The sequence below is a fragment of the Dinoponera quadriceps genome, unplaced genomic scaffold (genome assembly GCF_001313825.1).
Source record: "Dinoponera quadriceps isolate SergipeBrazil2010 unplaced genomic scaffold, ASM131382v1 scaffold1872, whole genome shotgun sequence".
NCBI lineage: Eukaryota > Metazoa > Arthropoda > Insecta > Hymenoptera > Formicidae > Dinoponera > Dinoponera quadriceps.
The window spans coordinates 1,785,159-1,807,010 of NW_014555944.1; the positions used below are offsets into that span (position 1 = coordinate 1,785,159).

General features: G+C 44.8%; 1 protein-coding gene across 7 annotated transcripts in view; it reads left to right on the forward strand.

Annotated features, from left to right (window-relative positions):
* The window catches only part of LOC106745934 (fasciclin-2), a 105,778-nt gene extending 86,793 nt beyond the window's left edge, over positions 1–18,985 (forward strand). For 3 of the 7 annotated variants that reach the window (XM_014621971.1, XM_014621967.1, XM_014621968.1), the window contains 4 exons: positions 11,927–12,055; positions 13,496–13,565; positions 14,113–14,238; positions 17,365–18,985. In XM_014621971.1, the coding sequence (XP_014477457.1) occupies positions 11,927–12,055; positions 13,496–13,565; positions 14,113–14,238; positions 17,365–17,506 (467 nt within the window). In that variant the 3' untranslated portion in view covers positions 17,507–18,985. Of the gene's footprint in view, positions 1–1,349; positions 6,539–11,926; positions 12,056–13,495; positions 13,566–14,112; positions 14,239–17,364 lie in introns of those variants that run through there. The other 4 variants (XM_014621970.1, XM_014621973.1, XM_014621972.1 and 1 more) reach the window with 2 other exon arrangements.
* The last annotated feature ends 2,867 nt before the right edge of the window (positions 18,986–21,852 follow it).

The window sequence follows — 21,852 nt, forward strand, 5'->3', positions numbered from 1 at the left end:
ATATATATATATATATATATATATATATATATATATATGTGCACGAAGCTGCAGCACCGAATATTTTTTTTCTCTTCGCGGTCTTCAAATCGTTTGTCAGTTCGTCCCTGTTTTTGTTCATTCGTGGAGGAGGGGAAAGGGTTATTTGAGGTCCTTCGTTTCCTCGCCTATCTGTTATAAACATGTCTTTGGTTCATTGATTTTCTTTGTAATTTCAATTGGTTCGGTCGACGGTCAAACGATCTGGTTAATACCGGAAGGGCCTGAGTGGTGTTACTTTGCTTGCTATATGTTTCTCTTTTTTTTTTCTTTTTTTCTTTTTTTCTTTCTTTCCTTTTTTTTTTAATTTTTTTTTAAGATTATATAGGTTCGGTGTGCTTCATGAACATGTAACGAATATATTGGCGATTTCGCAAAATTGCGAGAAGCGTGGCGTGCGAAATCATAAAGAATCAGTTACTATTCTTATTGATTATCGGTTTCTTGAGAAGTGTACTCGTAACCAGCGTTTTCATTTTTGAATATGGGTCGGATTCTATTCAAAAATTGAACGGCTTTTCGATGTCGCTGAAATTACAGCGCTGCCATCCAGTCGCTTGAATCACCTTTTGTCACTTTCTCTTGATAAGTCATTAAAAAATTCACATCGTCCAAAATGCGTCACTATAGTCACTTTTCTCCTGAACTGTCGTCAAATTTGTAAAATATGGGCATTCTACATGTTTTTGCTACATCTATCTTAATCAAACTGCTGCGAAAGCGTATTTATATTGTATCATTCATGCTCTTTCCTTATGAATTTTCAAATCGTACTATAAAAAGAACTACATGTTATGATAAATCTGGGAAGGTAAGAATAAATGTTATTCGCTTGCTTGAATGGCCTTAGTTACTTTCAAAATTTGACAAAAAATGTCATATTTGCTCACTATTTTGATGCCTGAAAGGTCATTTTTTATCATCTTTCCTGTCAAGAAGCAGTCACTATATCACTTTCTTTGCTCCGGTGGACTGGATGGCAGCGCTGCTGAAATCGTTAGCATCCAGACGCAGCTTCTACGTTTTCGGCGAATCTTGTCGTTAACGCGCGCTCGCGGAAAATGCGGAAAGCAATTTTTCGAAAAGTAACGGAAACCCCAGCGCCTTTCGGGCCGTTAATCAGGACGGCAGGATTGAAAGAAGTCCTCAGATCCCTTGACCCTGCGCAAGACACCAACTATAAAGCTAAAAGTTACCCGGTGACTGTCTCGGTGGGCTTGTAGAGCGTTTAGAGTGTCTTTACGCGACGAAAACCCGACGATACGATATCGGGCCAGATTTTTTTTACACAGAGCCTTTTTATCATTCAGAGTCTTCGGGACACAGAGAGGACTATCCAGTAATATCTGATGCTGGTAATACAAGCAAGATCGCCGTGGCCGCTATTACCACAGCAGTATTGCTCCTATCTCTAGCCATTTAGAGTCGCCGTCAGGGATATTTGCTCCTCGCGCTAATCTTCCCTCCGTCGTGAACGCGATAGGAAGCGCGGCGAATTCGCCAACAGTACAAGAGAGACACCACGATGGACGAGAAAGAATGAAAGAAAAAGAGAGAGAGAGAGAGACGCTCCACTAATATAGCACACATTCTTTCGCGATTTGCTGAAACTCTCGCGTGTTTCGTTCGAATCTGAAATCGAATTGTCCGGATGAGAATCTCGGAGAGTCGACGAGGTGCGTGCGTTTCGGAACTCGTGCGAGACACGACGGCGTAGGTTAAATCGCGGGGCATTTATACATACTGTGTCGTTCATTTGTATCCATTTAGTAGTAAACGATCGACAACGAACGAACAAAACGGATGAAGCAAATCGACACGTTCACCGGTACATTCCGCAGTTAAACAAGAGGAGATATAGCATTTAAGTGGGTCCTTTAAGAAGAAGAGCGCGCGACAGGCCGCGAAGCGAGGTGTATTTATATACTTATTTGTTTGTTAAATGCTCACTGTTAGTAGACGTACTAGTACGTTTCCTTCCACTCTTCTTTCGTGTGTTAAGTTAAGGCTGTACCTTTTGGTGACCCTTGCAAGAGGCGGACGCGCATCCGCACTATACCCAAGGATCACGCTGCTCGCACTACCGTGCTGCAGGAAAAAGAACAAAAAAAAAAAGAAAGAGAAAAGAAAGTAATTAACGTGGCCAATACGATAAAATATACGTACGCACCGATAGTCTCGCGTGTCTCGGTGGATCGCGTTACACAATTAACTAACGACTGTCTCAATATTCAAGTCGGACTGTCCGGTTTTTCCATGCGAAGTTAAGTATAAACGAGTCACGACGATGCGTCGATAAATTCTTGCGGTAACGAGTTTTTTGTATTAGAAAGACACACGATAGCGGTGACTAAACGAAATGTGTGCTTCCCCCGTATGTACGTTGATTCGAGCGAAAATCAACGATCCGTCGATCGAATAGACGTCTAGTTTTCGTTGCCGATGCGTACTGCGCGCGTAACGCCGCTGTATCCGCTCGGTACACCGAGCGTATAAATATTAACGAGCGTGTGAGACCATAACGTACAGACCATAAGAGTGCTACTGCCCTAAATTGCCAACTATTCGCGCGCAAGGTTCAGCGACGATGTAGAGAGAAAAAGAGAGGGAGAAAGAGAGAGACGGACGGTATTAGAGGAGAAAAAAAGACAGAGAAAAGAGAGAGAGAAAAGACGAACGCCGCGTGTTTAGATGTCACGGAGTCCTGAATCGCGCGCAAATGCGAACGGTGATAATCGTACTTCGTTGAGTATATATACTTACGATCGGAGCACTAGAATTGTTTTATTGAGTTTCGCCGATTGACCACGCGTCAAAAGTACTTTTTAGAACGGTGCTCTTTTTTCACGATTTTTACGATTTTCTAATTTTTACTCGAGAGAAAGTGTCGATAAACGCGTCTTAAGAGACGATCGTACGGAGTAATAAAAAGGGAGAGAGAAGAATGATATTAGAGCGACCGGCTGGACGCCGGTTAGTATATAACTCGTGAATCTCCATTTGTCGTTATCAGAGAAAGAAATAAACGTTGTTACAAGCATACACGATTATTAATAACAATTTGACGGTTCCTATTGACAAACCATGTTGCGATGGAAAAATCCGTTTTTATCGAGGCCCCGAAGAGGCAACGTAGGACGTTTACCTTCTTCGTACACGAAGTCGACACTGATACGCCCGACTCGCGTCCGTGCGATGTTCTCTCTCCGAGGGGGGAATTTCACACGAGCTCCTGCAAACTCCTCGCGAAGTCGCGTCACGCACGCGGTATCCTCGGTCCCAGAACTCGGCTCTATCCACCGCGACGCGAACACAGACGCAACTATGACGAGACGCCGGGATAATACGGTGACGAAATCACTCTATTCCTGAGATTCTTTCCTCGTATTTTCACACGCTAGAATACGACGCGGCGTAAATTGTTATATCTTATGTAACATGTGTACTTTATATTTTTATTATTATTTTTTTTTTTTTATTATGCGGTAGAAAAATGAAATATCTTATACTTCAAGATCTGGAGTTGAATATCGTTTTTCTTTTCTACGTTACTGCATGATCTGATAGAGGTGGTTTCATTCGGAAAATAGATAACAATTGGTAACATTGCCCTCTTTTATAAAGTTCCACCGAATTATTTATGTGGAGTAGCAATCTCATTGTAAACGTTTATCCCTCTTGGGACAGGATTATACAATACTTATCCCTTTAGTCGGGTTCCGGGATTACGTCACGAGACAAATTCCGAGAGAGAAAGAGAGAGAATTCGCACGGACGAGAGAATACGACGAGCTCGAACAACCGACAGAACCAGGCATTTTAGTTTACTTTCTTAGCTGAGTTGATTTCGATTGCGATTGCATATAATTTCTCTCTCCCCTCTTGCCATTGATCTGTTTTGATTATCCTTTTCTCGTTTTTTTCTTCTTGTTTTAAATTCTTACTTTTGTTTTTGTGGGAATTTATTCAGTCGCACATTAGTTTCGCTTGACTAGTTCTGGAAATACGTGTTTAGTGTGCGCATGATATGTGTGTTGCGATCATTGCGATTCTACCGATTACAGTTTTACCGTATAAATTATAAATTCGTTATCGCTGTAGTTCTTATACATATAACCATGTACAACCGCCGCTGCCGACCGTAGCCGCCAACCACCACCGCCGTCGCCGTAATTGTCACTAGTGACCACTGTCATGATTAATCACGCTAATCTCGAGCGACGAGCGCGGAAATCGAGAGCGACTGTCCAGTTTTCCCGACGGGCTCAATTTTCGACGCCGGAAAATAATCGTGACGGTAATCTAGAACACCGGGGATAATTGGAAAATCCTTAGGCGATTCGTTATATTAAATATCGCGAATACGAAGTACTGATACGCGTATCGGAGAATGTAGGGATTTTGCCAATAATGAAATCGCGAAAAAAATGCCTTAAATTCGCGATAATTATCATCGCTAAATCGCCGAGAGAGAGAGAGAGAGAGAGGGAGAGGGGGGGGGGCGATATCCGTTATTAATTTCGTCACCGGAAGAGCTCGCTGAATTTTCCACGATCGCCTAACGTTCCGAATATCTTCGTCACACACAGCCATCCGTACCAATGGACAATGGAAAGGCGCGAAACGGCTGTGAGTGTAAATTACACACGTTTCCCGTATTTTTCGCGTCGAAAATTGAGCCCGCGCTCGAAATAATACGCTTTCGATTCCCGGATAAGAGACTACAAAAGGAGCGCGGTTCGCGGATCTCGAAGGCCTGGTCGTGTCCGGAACGGGCGGTCTTTTACCTCAAGTGCCTGTGCACGTGCACACGCTCGCAAACACGCGCATTGATCGCCTCGGCCGAGGCTCGCGCGCGCGGAGGAAACACCACCGGCGATCGATCGATGTGACGAGGTCTTCGACCCAGATCTTTTTTACGTCCTTTTTACGTCCGTTCTCGCAATGCCTGGGTTCCTTAGATATTAGTCCACAACGCATGGCATGCGCTTTGTTATCATTACTACTCCTTTGTTTTTTTTTTTCTATTTTTTTTTCCTTCTCAATCGACGAGCAACGCCGACGTTTCGCCGGCGATGTTCCCATTCCACGTCCGTGAACGACGTCGTCCGTTCCGGTGGCGAGAACGCGGAGAACTCGCGACCTCTCCGCGAAATTTTCGACGTACTACGTTCGCAGCGTCTCGCGTTTACCGTGCCAGATTGCGTCTACCGACGGAATTTTTAGCAGCAATTACGAATCCCCCGACGGGAGCGCGTTAATTATGCCGGCCCGTGACGTCGACAAAATCGCCGCGAATTAGAAACGCTTGTTTACGAAATCGGGGGAAGCCCATGTTGGAGGAGGGGGGGGAGAAATCCGTCATTTCGCGGTGTAACTCGCGTCGACGGGCGAATTTTATTTTCTCAATTATTTCCAAGCGAATTCCGGTTTCGGGCGGAAATTTCATTCCGCGGGCCCGATGTTTAATGTCGGGAATTGAAAAGTCGCTGTAACCAAATTTCTGGTAATAAAAAATTGATTTCACATTCGCCCGAAGAATCCGTAATTGCAGTTTGACACGGTAGAAGTGAGATTGGCTTCGCTGTGCACAGCCGAAACATACAGCGCGCGAATGAATCCGATCCGCGCTAATCGAGAAAGCGCTTTTCGACGTCGAAATCGGACGACGAAACTTCTGTCGGAATCGGCGCGTCGCCTCTCGCAAATCTCGCGAGCGCCGAAATTTCATCGGACTCGCAACGCTCTGCCATCGGAATACTGCATTCCAATATCTCGGAATTCGGAGCAACCAAATAGCATCCTGTATGCCGATGAGAGGAGAGAAGAGCGCCGGATAGATCGCGTTTAATCGACGCGGAACCTTTTCATTAAAATTGCACCCGGCAAGCAAATACCATTTTATGCCATTTTGCATTTTAATTCGCCCAATTTACTCGTCGATTGGTCGATTCGTTCCGAAGCCGTTCTTCCTTCCGTTCCGCGCTTTCACTTTTGAGTAATAGGATATCGGTCGGTCCGATATCGAGAGGTATCGGTGCGCCGAGGTGTCGATAACAATAACCTAACACGAAAGTCGCGATTACACGGTGATCGTCCGAGAAGGCTCTAACCAGACGTCATCGTGAGATATCGCGGATAGCCCGTGACGGGCGACGAGCTCTGGAGCTTCACCGTCGGGCCACCGCCGTCGTAAAAGATCGGAGAACGGCGATTTTTACGCGCTCAAACGCGCTCTTACTTCCGGCGACAATAAACTCCACGGCGTAACTTCGGGAACCGCCGCGGACCGAGCGTAGCCGGCGCGTTCGCGAGCGTGCAGATAAAGGCGTTCTTAGGAGACGCTTAAAGTCGGCGCACGTCGGAAGACGAGACCGCGGGGACGAGCGGCGGGCTTTAAACCGATAAGACAATGTCGGCGTGCCAGCAGCCGCAAAGACAGAAGGAAAACGTTTGAGAAACAGAGAGAGAGAGAGAGAGAGAGACAAAGAGAGGAAGACAAAGCGAAACGCCGGCCACCAAAATGGTTTCCTATCCTCGTGAATCTTCCTCGGCGAGTTTTCCTCTTTTCCGCCGGAAATCGCCAGTCTCGACTGCAACCCGACGCGTCGGGAACGACTGTAACTGGCCGAACGAAATCCCTCCAATTTTCGCACTTTGTGCCGATAAAAGGATCCGCGCCGGGATTGCGATGAACAGAGAGTCCGGTTGGGAGTATCGATTCGGGTACGGCCGTCGCGTCACAGCCAAGAGAGACTGCGTCTTCCGTTATTTCACTTTGCCGGCCAGACTCGGCGCAATTCCGCCGCGCACGGGTCTAAATAGACTTCCGTCAATCCCCGAAGCGAAGCGCGAAATTGGGCAGGAGGGAAGAATCGTCCCCCCCCCCTCTCTTTCCCTTTTTTATCGCACGCATGCATCGACTCGGCCGGTTTCTATCTCGCGTCCGTGGCGATTGACGTTCCTCTTCATCAACCGCGTGTGTGCTCGCCCAGCAAACTCCCCGTTCGGTTTGCGGTATTATTCACAGCTCGGTCAAGATTAGCCGAATCGTGGGGCAGAGATTCGCGAGGAGGTGTCCCCGCGCGTCGTCATCGTCTTCCCCGCCGCAAGGATGTACAATAATTCAAGAGCGGACGGCTGCATTAAACGGTTAGACGCGAGAGTCTCTCAGGACGTCTCTTTATGCAGGACTGTTCGAGGGTGGCGCGTTTCGCGCGAACTAATTACGCGAGCGTGCACAGCTCGTTTCCCTCTCCCGCGGAGGAGAGGCGGTGAGGAGGCGAGGGAGGAGCGTGTTTGCGGAGAGCCTCAAACCAGAGAGGGCGAGCCCTCCTCGCGCAGGATCAATCGATCCTCGATTCTTGCGCGCGCGGGATTGTCTCTGCGGGGAAATCAAGGCGGCTTTGTTTCGCCCGTTTGAGAAGATCGATCCCCGCGCGCAAACTGCCCGCCGGATAAACAACTGCGAGCGTGCGAATCCTCGATTCACCGACGGACTCATTGTTTGCTCGCTTTCGACGACCGAACGTCGGAGGATCGCCAAGCGCGCGCCATCATCTCGAGGACGAGACGCGGAGCCGAGGGGAAATCAATTAGCGGGGAATGCGGGATTATTCCGATCGAGTCGCTTTGTCGAGCGGTTATACGATTATCCGGGATTCGTCTCGGGAGAAGGAATAACGTGTGTCGTCGGGCCGAGGCAATTCGGACTGTGCGCGCGTGCAAATGGGGGATGCATTAGGTCTGCAAATTGATTCAGCGCCGTCGGTTTTATCCAATCCCCGAGTGCCATATCAGATTACGATATCGTTTTCCCGCCGTTCCGCCGTCTTCGAGCGCCTCGACATTAGCAGCATTCGCGGAATGTCGTATGACACCGCGGAACGGAGCGAGGTAAACCGCACTGAGAGAAATTCCGGTTGTTTTATTCGGCCTTTTATATCCTTCTTGTGATTTTAATCCGCGAAAATAGCGAATAGCAACGAGTACGTAAAGTTGTTATCACTGATGTTATAGCACTAACTAGGAAGTTCTTTTGACTATAATTCGTTTACGAATTAATCACGAATCAATTACAATTCGATTACAGTTACAATTGCCAAATTTCTTTTTTCTCTCAGTGCAAGTAGTAATTAACCCTTTGGGTACATTTGACGAGTGAGACTCGTCATCTGCTTACTTGAGCATAAAATGTATTACTTTTACATATTAATCCATATAGCGACAAATTAAATCCGTCCCATGGGCATAAAAATCTTCAAATAATTCAGTACTCAAAGGGTTAACATAATGGATACCGGTAGAAGGTGGATCTGACGCTAAACTCTTTTCGTGTTTCAACTCGAAGAAGAAAGAAGAGAGCAATCGGGATCATTCTACTATTCTTACGGACGATTCGTGAATTTTATAAGAAGACGTTGAATTAACTTGCAGGCGTAATGATAAATTTCGAAAGACCCACGGTAATTAAAGGTTTAATCGTTATTAAAATTTATAGTACGGCGTCTCATCTATTATTCCACGGCGGTCGAATTGCTTTATTTAAAATAAGGTCACGTTTCAATCGCAGGGCTGATTAAGCCGAAATCGATTCTTGCTTATTATTGATCGTAGTTGTCGGGAATTCGATATGTCATCTATTGATATAACATCGCGCTGCAACAGAGAAACGCGGTTCGAATCCATCGGTTATTGGCACTTCCAAATTCTCCACCTCGGTCGATTTCGATGCGCTTAGTTAGTATTCCAATTTGCTGAAACGCATTTTTCCCCATCTTCTTCTGCCGCTTCACGTTGCGCCTATCATTTTCAACGGGGTACGTCAACAATTCCCGCGTTTCCCGAAGCGTCCCTCGAGAAATGCCGAAATAATACACGTCGAGTATCTCTTCGCGCACAATCTCGACGCGCCCAGTTCGAGCAAGAAATTTCTCAGCAACAGCAGCAGCAGCAGCTGGAGTGTTTCTCGTTACGGAGATAATCTCCCCGAGCGCGTACAAATGGATCGAGAGAGAGAGAGAGAGAGAGAGAGAAGCTCCGTGTTTGCGCTGGCTGATGCACCGAGTCCATCCACGAGTACCCGCGTGACTTCCGCGCGGAGATAGAAACGAGGAAACAGAAGCCGAGGAACGAATAGGTTTCGCCTCGCGAATGCGAGTCCGTTCGTGGAACCTCTCGTTTCGAAACTACCACGGCGCCTACGTGGCTTATAAATAGCCGCGTCGGAGAGGAACACGCGTCGAGAGGATGAACGCCGGGGGAGCAGGGGGAGGAGGAGAAGGAAGAGGGAGGCGAACTTAAAGATCGCGATACTCGCGATCTATTTCCGATGAGTACGCGCGCTTCCTGTGCGATTTCCCGGCGAGACCGCGGCGCTGTTTTAACAACTACCCCGCTGTGTCGTCGAGGAAGACGTTGAAAATTGTCCCCGAGCGATCTCCCGCATCGTCGCGCCTTTAATTTCCAGCGAATCGCCCCGTCGTTGTCCGTCTCGCAACGAGAACAGCGGAGATCGCGAGGCGCTCTAAATTAAAAAGCAGCGGCTCTCGCGACTATTCCGCCGTTGTTTTATCATTTCGTGCTGTCGCACGCCACGGTGTGTGTGTGTGTGTGTGTGTGTGAGAGTGTGAAGTTCAGCGAAGGCTAACAGAGGACGGATAAATCAACCGCGTCGGTATTAAGGAGTCATCGCGCCGACCCGGGATCGTTTTAGCCACGTCGTCACGGCGTACGGACTGAAAATAAATCGGAATGCGAAATCGAATTTCAACGTTCGATCCGCTCCGACGGTTTTACGAGACGTTTGATGGTTGTGCGCGGCGGTCCCATCGTTCCTCTCTATTTTTCTTCCTTTTTTCGCTCTTTTTTTCTTTGTTTCGTTTTTATTACGGTGCCACCGTCGACTCCGCTCGTAACTTCCGAAGGGTATACGTTCATACGTACACACACACACACATACACACGAAACACTTATATACAATATACACGAACACATATATATGTACAAAAAACGTATATATATATAAAGAATATATATACATAGAGAGAGATAGATAGAGATAAACATTTACATACGTCTAAGGATATGTACTAGCCTAGGTGCCTACTATGTTCGTATTTATGAGGAGGATAAATCAAATAGTTCTCGTTCTTTCCTGTGCGAAGCACAGCTACGCAACATTGTAAATATAACGGAATGACGTAAAAATATATGTGAGTGTCTAAGGAGAAAAATGAAAACGAATACGGACGGACGAGAGTCCCGAGAGCCAGCGGAGAAGCCACCTTCAAATTGTCTCCGGTCGGTAGTCGATCTCTCGAACTTGGAAACTGAACGGCGAGAACGGCGTCTTGTTTGCGGAGGGCGCGAGTATCCGGACGATGTAATTGTTTTAGCCGAGAATCTGGCCGAAAATAAAATAGAGTCCTTTCCGTCGCGCGTCTGCAATTTGAGATGGTTTCTTTTTCGGCGATCTTGTTTATTTTTTCGCTTGTCTCATACACACAACCGCCTCTTTACTTTGTAATTTTATAATAAATAACCACGGGAAGCGACGCGCGCCGCCGAAAACGGTAAATATCCTCCAAAGTACAAGCAAATGCAAAATGCCGCTAATTAACGTAGTTGAGAGCTCTGTTGAGAATTGCCGAGTGAGACGGAGAGAGAAAGAGAGAGAGAATGCAAGTTGGAAGGTGAGAAAGAGAAAGAGCGAGAGTTGCGCGAGCGAGACAGCGAGTAAGTGAAATAGAACTAAATGCGAGGCACTCACACTGCGGAGGAGCTTTTTGTGTGGAGGTAGCACTTTTAGACTAGTGACGCGTAGAGACTAACATCGCGTGTGGGAGGTAGTGAATGAGCTTTTTCCTCCCCTCCCTCGCTCCATCCTTGAGCTTTTTAGCACGGCTCGTGTTGCGTTTTACGAGACGAGAGTTCTATTCGCTTCTAAGCTGTGCAGTGCGCTAATTACCGCGATCCATTAACCGACGTTAACCATTAACACATATACACGTACACACGCGCGTATATATATACAGACACACAGACACACACGCGCACGTACACACACGTTACTCGTACACTGTTCGCTCTGTGTCTCCCTTAACCGGCAATCACCACTTTGTATGTCTTGCCGTTGTTGCCTTCTGGTTTTTGGTTTCCTCCTTTGATAAAGACGGATTTTTGCCGCATCCCCTTACACAAACCCCGCCGAGATCTTGTTTCTTTTCAGGAGACTAAAATATGATTGTTCGTGGAACGTGTTTGGTGATGCGACGCCGCGGACGCGAGAAGTCATTATTTCGGTTGTAGCAGCGTCAGCGCGAGATCATTTCAGTTCTTGACCGACGATGCATTTAAATCTCATGCGAGTTCGCACGAGTGACATGTACATTTTCGCATTTCGACGCTTTACCCCAAATTGATCGACCACCTTTCAGCGGGAAAAGGCTGCCGAGGCTACTGTAGATTTCTTTCGAGGACGACGTCGTGAAATTTGCAAATTACAAAAGAAGAGAAAAGAAAGAAACCATCGCACCGAGAATTGACCGATGACCTCTCGATGTGTCCCGAGTTCGACGGATTTCACGATCTCCTCTGTGCACAGCGCAAAAGTCTCTGTTTCTCAACGTTGTTTCTCGCAAAGAAAAAAGTGCGTTTTTTCCACCAAGCATGTCACATCGTCTCACTCTCCTGCAACCGCTTCCACGGCGCGTTTCATCGCGGTACTCTCTCTCTCTGTCGAACGCGCGTAACAACTGCGTTAACCATCACCAGACATCGTTCGGTATCGCTTTTGCACTAACGGACTGCGACATACATATATATATATATACTCGTGTGCTCTGTACGTGATTAAAGAACGATTCGCTTTGATCCTCTTTCAAGGTGAGAACACCGTGGTGCAACATCAGGGTCCGTTGATATCGAGCGCAGCCATAATCGGCATTGTCATCGCGATACTATTTGTCATCATTCTCATCATCGACGTCATCTGCTGCTGCGCGCACAAGACAGGTAAGCCGGCGTTAAATCATCGCATTGAATCAATGCGCGAATAGAACGTTGACAATTCTCTTCGTGCGGCGTAACGGAAAATAGCAGAACGCAATTCGCGTTACTGTTAGCCGGAGGTTCTCCCGTTAATTAAGGTCCAGCCTCGAGACCTTCTCGCTAGTTGATCACGCGTTATCAATCGTGAGCATTTCATTGTATCGCACTGATGTTATATTCAGAGGTAAGAAATTTACTTCGAACGTGAGAAATATCAAATCTGACGTTCGAAGTACGTTTGCGCGCGTTATGTAAAAAAACCGTGTCGAAATTTAAGGATGTATTGGCCATAAGTCAAAATAGTGAAAAAGTTAGGAAAAAATTACGAATTGATCTATATTGCATCTGAAAGCGACACGAAAGGTTTGGCAGTAATTCAGAGCCTAGGTCAAAAGTTGTTTCACTTTAAAGGAGGTTGAAATGAGTGTGATAAGAATTCGATGAAACTTGCGCTGCGTATATACCGAAATATTATCTAACTTGTTGCTCGTGCAATTAGAAAAAGATTGACCATTCAGGAGCTGTGAGATATTTGTAACTGAAGTTGATCTTTTTCATACATGTTCCTCGAGAAATTAGCGTGCTATTTTTAATTTCTAATTTTAATATCTTCTAAACTATAAAAAAGATTTTAGTGAACAAATACTATGATATTAAAGACTAATATGCAGATATACACGAATTTCAGAATTATTTATCACTTTGTTTTGAAAATACAGCGATGTAAAGTTCATTATTTATAGTAATATTCGAAATACTCGTATATGTACATACGCACATATTTAAACACCTTATCTCTTTCTATTATCTGTGAATCTCTATTAGATCAACTAATGCATAAATATATCATTAATGTGAAAAACAAAAGATAAGATTTTCATATTTGTAATATTCTATGTACTAAGTGTTGCAGATCAACGTGGACAACTTCATGAGGGCGTAAAATGATTGACATGAACAATAAAGTTCTGTGCCATTTTGCAAGCAACGTGCAAAATTTTGCGTTATTAATTAAAGAAGTTTCTACACCTGGCCATTTTTAGCAATTAATAATTCAACATTTTGCCTGTTGTTTGCAAAATGGTAGGGGACTTTTTCGTTCACATCAATCCACTCTACGCCCTTACTAAATTTGTCCATGTTGATCTGAAACATCCTGTATATATCTACCACAACTTCGTTTCAAATGAACATTTATTATTTAGGCAGTGATTCAATGTAATGGGGATATAATTTTTCTTGATAAATGTTAAATTTACAAGTAGCCGTCTTGATGAGCTACTGAAAACACGGCACTAATGGGCAATACATCGTTAAATGTCCTGTGCGATTTTGACGGCCAGTCGCGTCAATATAATAATTTTTGTGTAACATATAATATTTATTTCCTGTGCGTGTTTACAGGAGTTATATTTTACGTGTGCGAACGATCTCGGCGGAAGCCAATCGACGAGGACGACGCGAAGCTCGGCAGGTGAGTCAGCCCGAATTATACGAGACTCGCAGTGATGGTATCTCATACGCATACATACTCTCACACACATACACACACAAACGCGACACACATATGTGTATTACGAGATACTCTTTTGATATTCCACAGTCTAACGCATCTCGTTTATACTCTTACATATGTACTCTACATTGTGCTTTGGCAACTCTAGCGCTACTTTATCATGCCATCGGACTTTGCACACGTACGAAACGTTTCTTTCTTACGAACACCCTCTTAAGACCGAGTCGAGAGAGAGAGTTCGCTGATATAATGCAATTCCATTTAGTCCGTGTTCACACAGAGTCGGACTCTCGCCGCGTACTCTGAATTACTTCGCGCGATTCTGCAAGCCCGAGCGTCGGGAGCGGAAGCGACTGTTTTCGCGTTCTCACGATGGAAAACGGACGGTGGATCGCGATGATGGCCGCGATTGTTGCGCGTCACAGAGTAGCCCGCCGCTAGGCAAAAAAAAAAGACACTTGTTGACCCCTCTCGTATTTCTCTCTTTTTTTTTCTTTACCGATAGTCTTTACGGTTGGCGGTTTCCATTGCCTTATTGCGACCAAAAAATGGCCAATGTCGCCGGAGTCACGGCCAACCACGAGTCGGGTAGTGGAAAAAATACCATTAGATTGGTCAAACACACCGCCATGTAAGAGAGAAAACGATGTATAAGCGAATCAGTAAGAAGCATGGCCCCTCACGAAGGGGCTCCGACACGGCTTTCCACTTTGCATGACAATTCTTTCCGTTTCTCTTTCTTCCTTACTTCCTTCTCTCGACGCTCTTTTATGCTCTCTTCCTTCGTTTCGTCCTTTCTTACCTCTCTTTCTCCCTCTTTCTCTCTTTCCTTCCCGCCTGATTCCTGATGCGACGGTGGTGTCCAACTATCGAGGCCGCTCAATGGCGTTCGGGGATGAACTATCTCGTAGGGGAAACTCCGATACGCATCAAAGGGAACTCGATGAGCATGAGAGAAAACATGTTCGATTCGTTGGATACATTCACTACGCCGTGAGCCACTCTTTTAATATTGCAATTTCCCTTTTTTTTTAACGTTCTTGCGTTGCACCAGGGCTACGCGTCCACTCATGACAGCTTCATGAAACAGTTTTGTTTTTTCACTTTTTTCCTCTCTTTTTTGTAGATATACCTGTCGGGGAGTTGGTTGTGGATAGCCACAGCGGCTAACCAAACTGTAGCCTAAAATGGACCGTGTTTTGTCTATCACGTTTTTCATGCGAAATATGAAAGTGCGTAAATGGAAGATCTATTCATGAAGGAAGAGAAACACGATCGGGATTGAAAAAAAAAAGAGGAAAATTGATTGAATCTAGCAATTTGGTTGCCGCGAAATTATTTTATTTTATTTTTATTACCATTTGTGCATCCATTAATTTTATTATTTATTGAAATTGAAACATTTGATTGCGCGTAAAATTAGACTTCGCTCGCTATTTGGCGAGTGAATCAAGATCGCTGCGGGCGGTAAATTGGTGAGTCCCCGCACGAAAAAAAGGATTTGGTAATAAGTACTAAAATTTTGTAAATATTTGCCGACCAGATATTTGATTATTGCGATCAAAGAATTTAATTTCGTATACTAAATATGCAAAATACGAAACTACTAGTATAATAATTAATTTGCCGTTATTTTACTTGACAGTCGGGCAAGTGTTGCGTATGGATTCTTCGTTCACGGAAGTTTCATCCTTAGAATATCTCAGTAATCACAGATTTCCATACTTTAATAATTTTTTATTCAGCGTTGAACTCTCAAAAATTTCAAATATTATACATTCTACTTAATAATCTCCCAGTGACCTTCACATATCTCGATAAAAAACAAAATAGCAAAAAACTAATTATCATATTGCGCATCCCTCTTGATATCATGCAATTTTTGTTTGAAACATTTTTTCATGTAACAAACAGTTTACGAGTAATTGAAAGTAGTCAAGGGGATGCCCGTATATACAATATACAGAACTAAATTACTTGGTTGCAGTAGTGAAAACATATGGCCGGCAAATGTTCGCCAAACTTTAGCACTCATTACCAAAGTTCCCTTTTCAGCGCGTAAATATCACCGTGCGCAACCGGAAGTTTTTGCCAACGGGAGAGTCACCTCCGAGCGGACACGCAGCACTCAGTTAGTCCTGTCGATCCTGTGAATTACGCGCGACGTAGCGATCGCCGGCACTTCGCCTGAGCTTTGGCCATGCCGCATGCACGATACACTACGAGTAACGCTCACTTCATCCGTAGCTCTTTCTCTCTCTCTCTCTCTAGTCCGTTTTCATCTTTCATCACCAGCCCGATGTTACAACGAGCATCGCGGGTCTTCTCGCTCGGCCTGCCGCCTTTGTGCTTTACCGAGCACAAACAGCACAGCCGGCGTGTAAACACCCACGACGACTCGGTGTAACAACTTACGGACGGAATAGTGGTGTAAGCCGATAAAAGTAAAGTTTTTGACATATGTTGTGAGCGGCAGAGAAGAAAGTAGCGCGGGAGATCGATTTTTTGGTCGCGCTACGGAGCCGCGACGAAAACAGACGTAATTCATGAAAACGGTCGTTCGCAAGGAGGATATTTTATGAGTTGACTTCCTGGTCCGTTTCTTACACACGAGAGAAAATTTCCGCACTCTATCTCGTTATATATTTTCTCATCCTCTTCTCTGGTCGTCTCGACGTAAAGGTCTCTTTCGCTTTGATTTCCCCTCGTAAAACGTTCTCTGCGAATTTTAAGCGGATTAAACGTTCCAGCGAATCTCTCGTTCCTAAGAATGAGAAAAATATGGGCGAATGCCGCTATTCCGCTCAACGATTCCCCCGTATCTCCAAACGTTTACGGAATTTACTCCGCTATTGTTCAAGTCATTACACAAGTTCCGCCGTCGTCGGGGACGCGCGCGCGCGCGCATATTCTGTACAAAGTGCACGTAAAAAATTCAATCGACGGAAGTAAGACGTCTTTAGGAGCGAGAAAGGTCCGCTCGCGGTATGAAGAAGGTAGTGTACAATTAGTCGCATGTTTGTAATTCGCACGCCTGGATTAGCCAGGAACACCAAGAAAAACAGGCGGAGGGAGAGAGAGAGAGAGAGAAAGAGTAAAAACTTGTATCATCCTGGGATCTTCTTGCATATTTGTAATAGTGTATTAAAGGGCAGTTAAAGATTTTACGCCACAGACGGGTTGATGCGATTAAAAGGAATAAGTCCTTCAAACAGTAGTAAAAAACAAAGCCTGGTATTAAAATTGAGCAAAATGCGTTGAATTCAAGAAAAGTGTGCGCAACAAAGAGTTAATATTCTATTAGATTGGATATCGACAGAGCCGTTATTCCCTTTATTTCGCATACTTGTACTTTGTTACACGCACGGGAAAGTCGAGCGCCGTTACCTTGGAACGGCGACGAAGCGACTCTCCACCGCGCGATAAGCGCGGATTCTTCAGGATTTATCGGGAGTAACGCACACCGCGCATAGAGACGCATTGTTTCGCCTCCCCCCCCTCCTTCTTCCTCCCCCGGAGCCTTTCACTCTGCGTCGTACACCTTTTACTTTTGCGAACGTGACATTTGCGAGTGACGTAGCATGCCTGACGTGTATATTCGATGTCGCACCACGCGCCGCATATGAACATGCCCTGTTCTCTTTTTCTTTTTTTTTTTCTTTCCTTCTCCTTTTTGTTTTTTGCCCGATATTAGAAATTAAGCCGCGGCGGAAATCCACGGTCGTCCGACAAATGTTGGTCTTGGTGCTTTTTTCAGAGACGAGAAGGAGCCGCTGAAAGAGGAGAAGAAGATTACGCCGATCATCGATTCCGGACTGCGTCGGGAGACCTCCATCACCTTTGACGGCAAGAGGTCCGTCTCCAAGACCGGCTTTGTCGGCAAGGACTCGGCCGTCTAGATATTCTTCCGGCGTACTAGATTGTAAATCGTACCGGAGGCGCAACGCGCGGTCTCCGGCTAAAGTGTTCTCGAAAAGAAACAAAAGAAAAACAAACGAACCCGAGAGAAGGAGGCAAAAACGAGGCGGAAAGAGAGGAAAAGGAAGTACGTGGCAGGGCGCGCATCATCGTGAAGCCCGCTCGCGGAAGTAACCGGGGCGAGGGGGGGTTGCAGTAAACCCGGCTCTCCGGCGGAATTTTCCCGGACGCGAAGCCTCTCGCAAACTTGCATTTTCGCCGTTCACCCACGAGAGAGGCCTCTCTGCCTCCGCTTTTCGTTTTCGCTCTCAAACGTGCGCGGTTTCACGGTCGCATCCGACCGACCCATCCTCTCCCTTTCGAGACCTCTTATTCGTGTACTGCGATACACCGCCGCCTTTTCCTACACAGGTCCTTGCGCGGATCCCTTGAAAAGCGCTTCCTATTGGTAAACTCGCCGAGACTTTCGCTGTGTATCGTCTGATTTCGCGCGTGAGGTAAGTCAACCGATTTAGAGGCAAGCGGCAAACTTTGGAAACCTGACGTTCTCTTCGCTTCTCACGGCTGAAAAAAGTAATAACGGTATTCCCTCTGGGTGAAGGAGGAATCGAGTCTCAATTGTATCTTAACGGGGGAAACGGTCATCGCGAGGGTCGCGATTGAAAGTAACTTCGTAAATAGCATCAACGGACTTTCCCGGTAGAACGTCCGGCTCAGCCCGATGTGTTCCGACAGATCGGTCACGTTTCGAAGGTTTGCCTCTTGAACGTAAAGGCAATCTAAATCTCCCACACCCCGTCGGTATGTTGCGAGGAAGCACGGATGATCGGTAGCTTTATTAGACGAGAAGTGTGCGAAATGCGCGGCAAATGCGCGCCGTAAATTTCGTAGCCGCTGTTCCAGGAAGCAGATACGATGGATATAACCGTAATTTAGCGCGTGCCCGGGGCAAGAAGATCGTATATAATCATATGGAATTATACGTGTCCGCGAAATAAAAATACCGTTGAATGAAAAGCAGAAGAAAGTATTTTGATTGAATTAAGTGTTTACATCGTGGACGGCCATAAACGCAGGCATTTACTTCGATTACATTTGTATAACGGTATTTTTTTTCGACGCAGGATATATAATTATATATGATTACGTATAAACATATATAGACGAAATTCATATGTGATCATTTTTTCCCGGGTGTTGCGAGGAAACGTGAGAGGTAAGGTAGATCGCTTGCGCGTGAAAAAGAAGGTGACGATGATGAGAAGGCACAATGGGAATGTACAAAATTTACCGCGAAATTGGTAGAGGTCGATCGATCGATTTAGTGATCCACGCTTCGAGGCACCCTTTAGATTATCACAGTCTAGTACGCTGGGTAGTATATTCGCGTCCTTCGTCGTGCGCGACTTGACGAAAACCACGCGAAGAGTCATATACTCTGTTGCGCTTAAAGGAGGAAATCAAGTAAGAGAAACGCGATGTCAGAAGGTAGGGCGAAACTTCGCGTTCTTCGTTCCGACGGGAATGCATATTGCATTTTAAGGGGTATAAGAGCGGAGAGTATAAGAGCGAGGAGGAGTACGCCGTCGTATTCCTCGCGATTTATTAATACTCAGGCAACTTTGATTCTTTCGCCATTGAAAGAATTTTTAACGCTATTATCGGTTTAACGTTAGAGATACGCGATACGTGAGACGCGGAAGTTTGATCCCGAGTCGTGCAAAAGTTCGAGATTCGACGGAGGCATTTATTGTGTTCCCAGAGTGGTGAAAGAATCGAGACGACAGGAGTTGGTGGTTCTCGAAAGTGGAGTGCGTGGATATAATCTCGCGACCGATTTCGCCGATCTTTCTCTCTCTCTCTCTTTTTCTCTATCTCGAAAGAGAAAGAGACGAGTAATATGTGTCGAGTCTTCGATGCTTTGTCGCAATTTTTTTCACTTAACAACGCCTGCGATGTCGAGATTTTTTTTATCGTTTAACCGTCTGACGAAGCGCTTCGGCCGCTCCGCTCGCGCGAGAGAGAATCTGAGACAGATCGGCGAGACAGATCTCGCATGTTTATCGCCTGCGAGGAGAAATCATCGTCCAATTTTGCACGATCGATGAACGCTCGTCCTTCGCTGTTATACCCCGCAAGCGGCAACAGAGAAACCCTCCCAATCTCTCCCCTCCCTTAAGCGAGGTATACGCGATTTACGCGTCAAACCTCCGTATTGTACATACACCTTGAACAATCTATTATCTTCTCTCATTCATACCTCGTCCGTCTCTCCGTGTCTTTCGATTAAAAGCGACCGTCGCTTGAGACACACGAACGGTAGATAGCCTGTCACATTATACACACGATATCTTCGTCGCGTTTCTAATCCTTCGCGTATCTTCGCCTCCGTGATTGTGACATTTGACTTTTTTGTTTTGTTTTAAACTTGGAAAGACTGATTCGTTTCTTTTTTTATTTTTGTAAACGTCAAACCAATAAACTCGTATAAGCGATTGCCACTCAAATAGTTCGAAATGATTACCGAATCCCCCTCTTCTCGCGTTCTAACCGTTCAATCGTTACGCGCGCGTGTTCTTTGTCGAATCTTGCGATCATGTGTGTGTAGTTATGTGAGCGAATTATTGTTACAAAATATCTTGCGCATATCTGTCACAACGGATCCTTTTAGTCTTCTTATTTTTTACCATACTTATATATACTTATATATATATAACTAATATATACATATATAAAATATATATATATATATATATGTATGTATGTATACATTTGTCTTTAATTTGAGTGAGATAAGCTCTCGATTTTCTTTACAATTTTTTTTTTTTAATCGTGATATAAAGTTAGATGTTTTATGATGTTATGCGTGAGGGCGGCCCATTCTTCTTTATGTTTTACCTTTTTTTAATATTATTAACCCTTTGAGTACTGAATTATTTGAAGATTTTTATGCCCATGGGACGGATTTAATTTGTCGCTATATGGATTAATATGTAAAAGTAATACATTTTATGCCCAAGTAAGCAGATGACGAGTCTCACTCGTCAAATGTATCCAAAGGGTTAACGGTTTTATTTATTTTTTTCACCGGGTGGAAAAAATTCTTTCTACTTGGTGTAAAAAATTGGTGAAGGAAAGATTTAAGGGAAGACTGGGCGACTCTCGCAACATTGGACATGTGTCGAGGCTGCGGAAGTCAATATGATTAAGTTATCAGTCGCGATCGCTCGAATTGTGACGAAGAGCAGCGTTAAGATCCGAAGAAGAACAATCGGTGCGCGAATTTTAATAGACTTCTGACGGATCTTGGTACGTTACCTTAACATGAAAAAGTCTCTCTCTCTGCATATATGTATATGTATACACGTATGCATATATATAAATGCATGTATGTATGTATAATGTAGCTGAAGAGCAGATGACATTTGACGTGACGGGATATCAAGTCACGCGGATATACGAAAGCTTGCCAGTCGGATTTTTTTTCGGTCAGTGATACCCGAAAATGACATCGGAAAAGCTGCCATATATATAATTAATATATCCGAATAGCGAGTAAAATACCACTCTTGTCCTAGCGTCTAAGATGGCTTTTGCAAAAAAAAAAACGCAGTTAAAATGTGATAAGTTTTTGTAAATGCTTGTAAACGTTTTTCCCTAACTGTAAGAAGTATCGATGATGAAAATAAGAGAATCATCGTAGATTTAGAAGACATGCGCGAGTACGGAAGACGTGTTTTCACGATGAGAGACGCGAACGAGGGAGAAACGTGACGATTCGTCGGTGAGAGGCGAATCGAAAAAGTTACCGCTTACGATGGAAAATTAGTAATTTAATTCTTGAATTATTGAATTATCGAGTTAAACATTGAATAATTCGACAATTAAATCACGATTTTAAAAAATCGAGCGTAATTGGTGGTGCTCGATGAACTTGCCGATTCCGTGAAATTTTCTCTCTCACTTTATTCGTGAGTTCCAACGGGGAGTCTTAATGACGGTGATTAAGTTTGAGCGTAACCCAATTTCTTTGTCTCCCTTTCGAACGTTTAGGAGACGAGAAATCGCTGAAACTGCGCTTCAAGTTAATTATCGTTGTTAAGTTTAATTATCCCGACTGTAAAATGAACGTTAACCTTTTGAAAACGGCAGTATTATTAGGTCTTTGTACAAAACTCCAAAGAGGCGACTGACAATAAAGCGTGAGAAATTCGCAAAAAAAAAAACCCGGAAAAAAAGGTTCTTATCGAGCACTGTCTCGGCACTCGACACATCCGAGGCTAAGAAGCAGGCAAGCAGGCTCCCTCGTTCGCGAAACGCGCTTCCC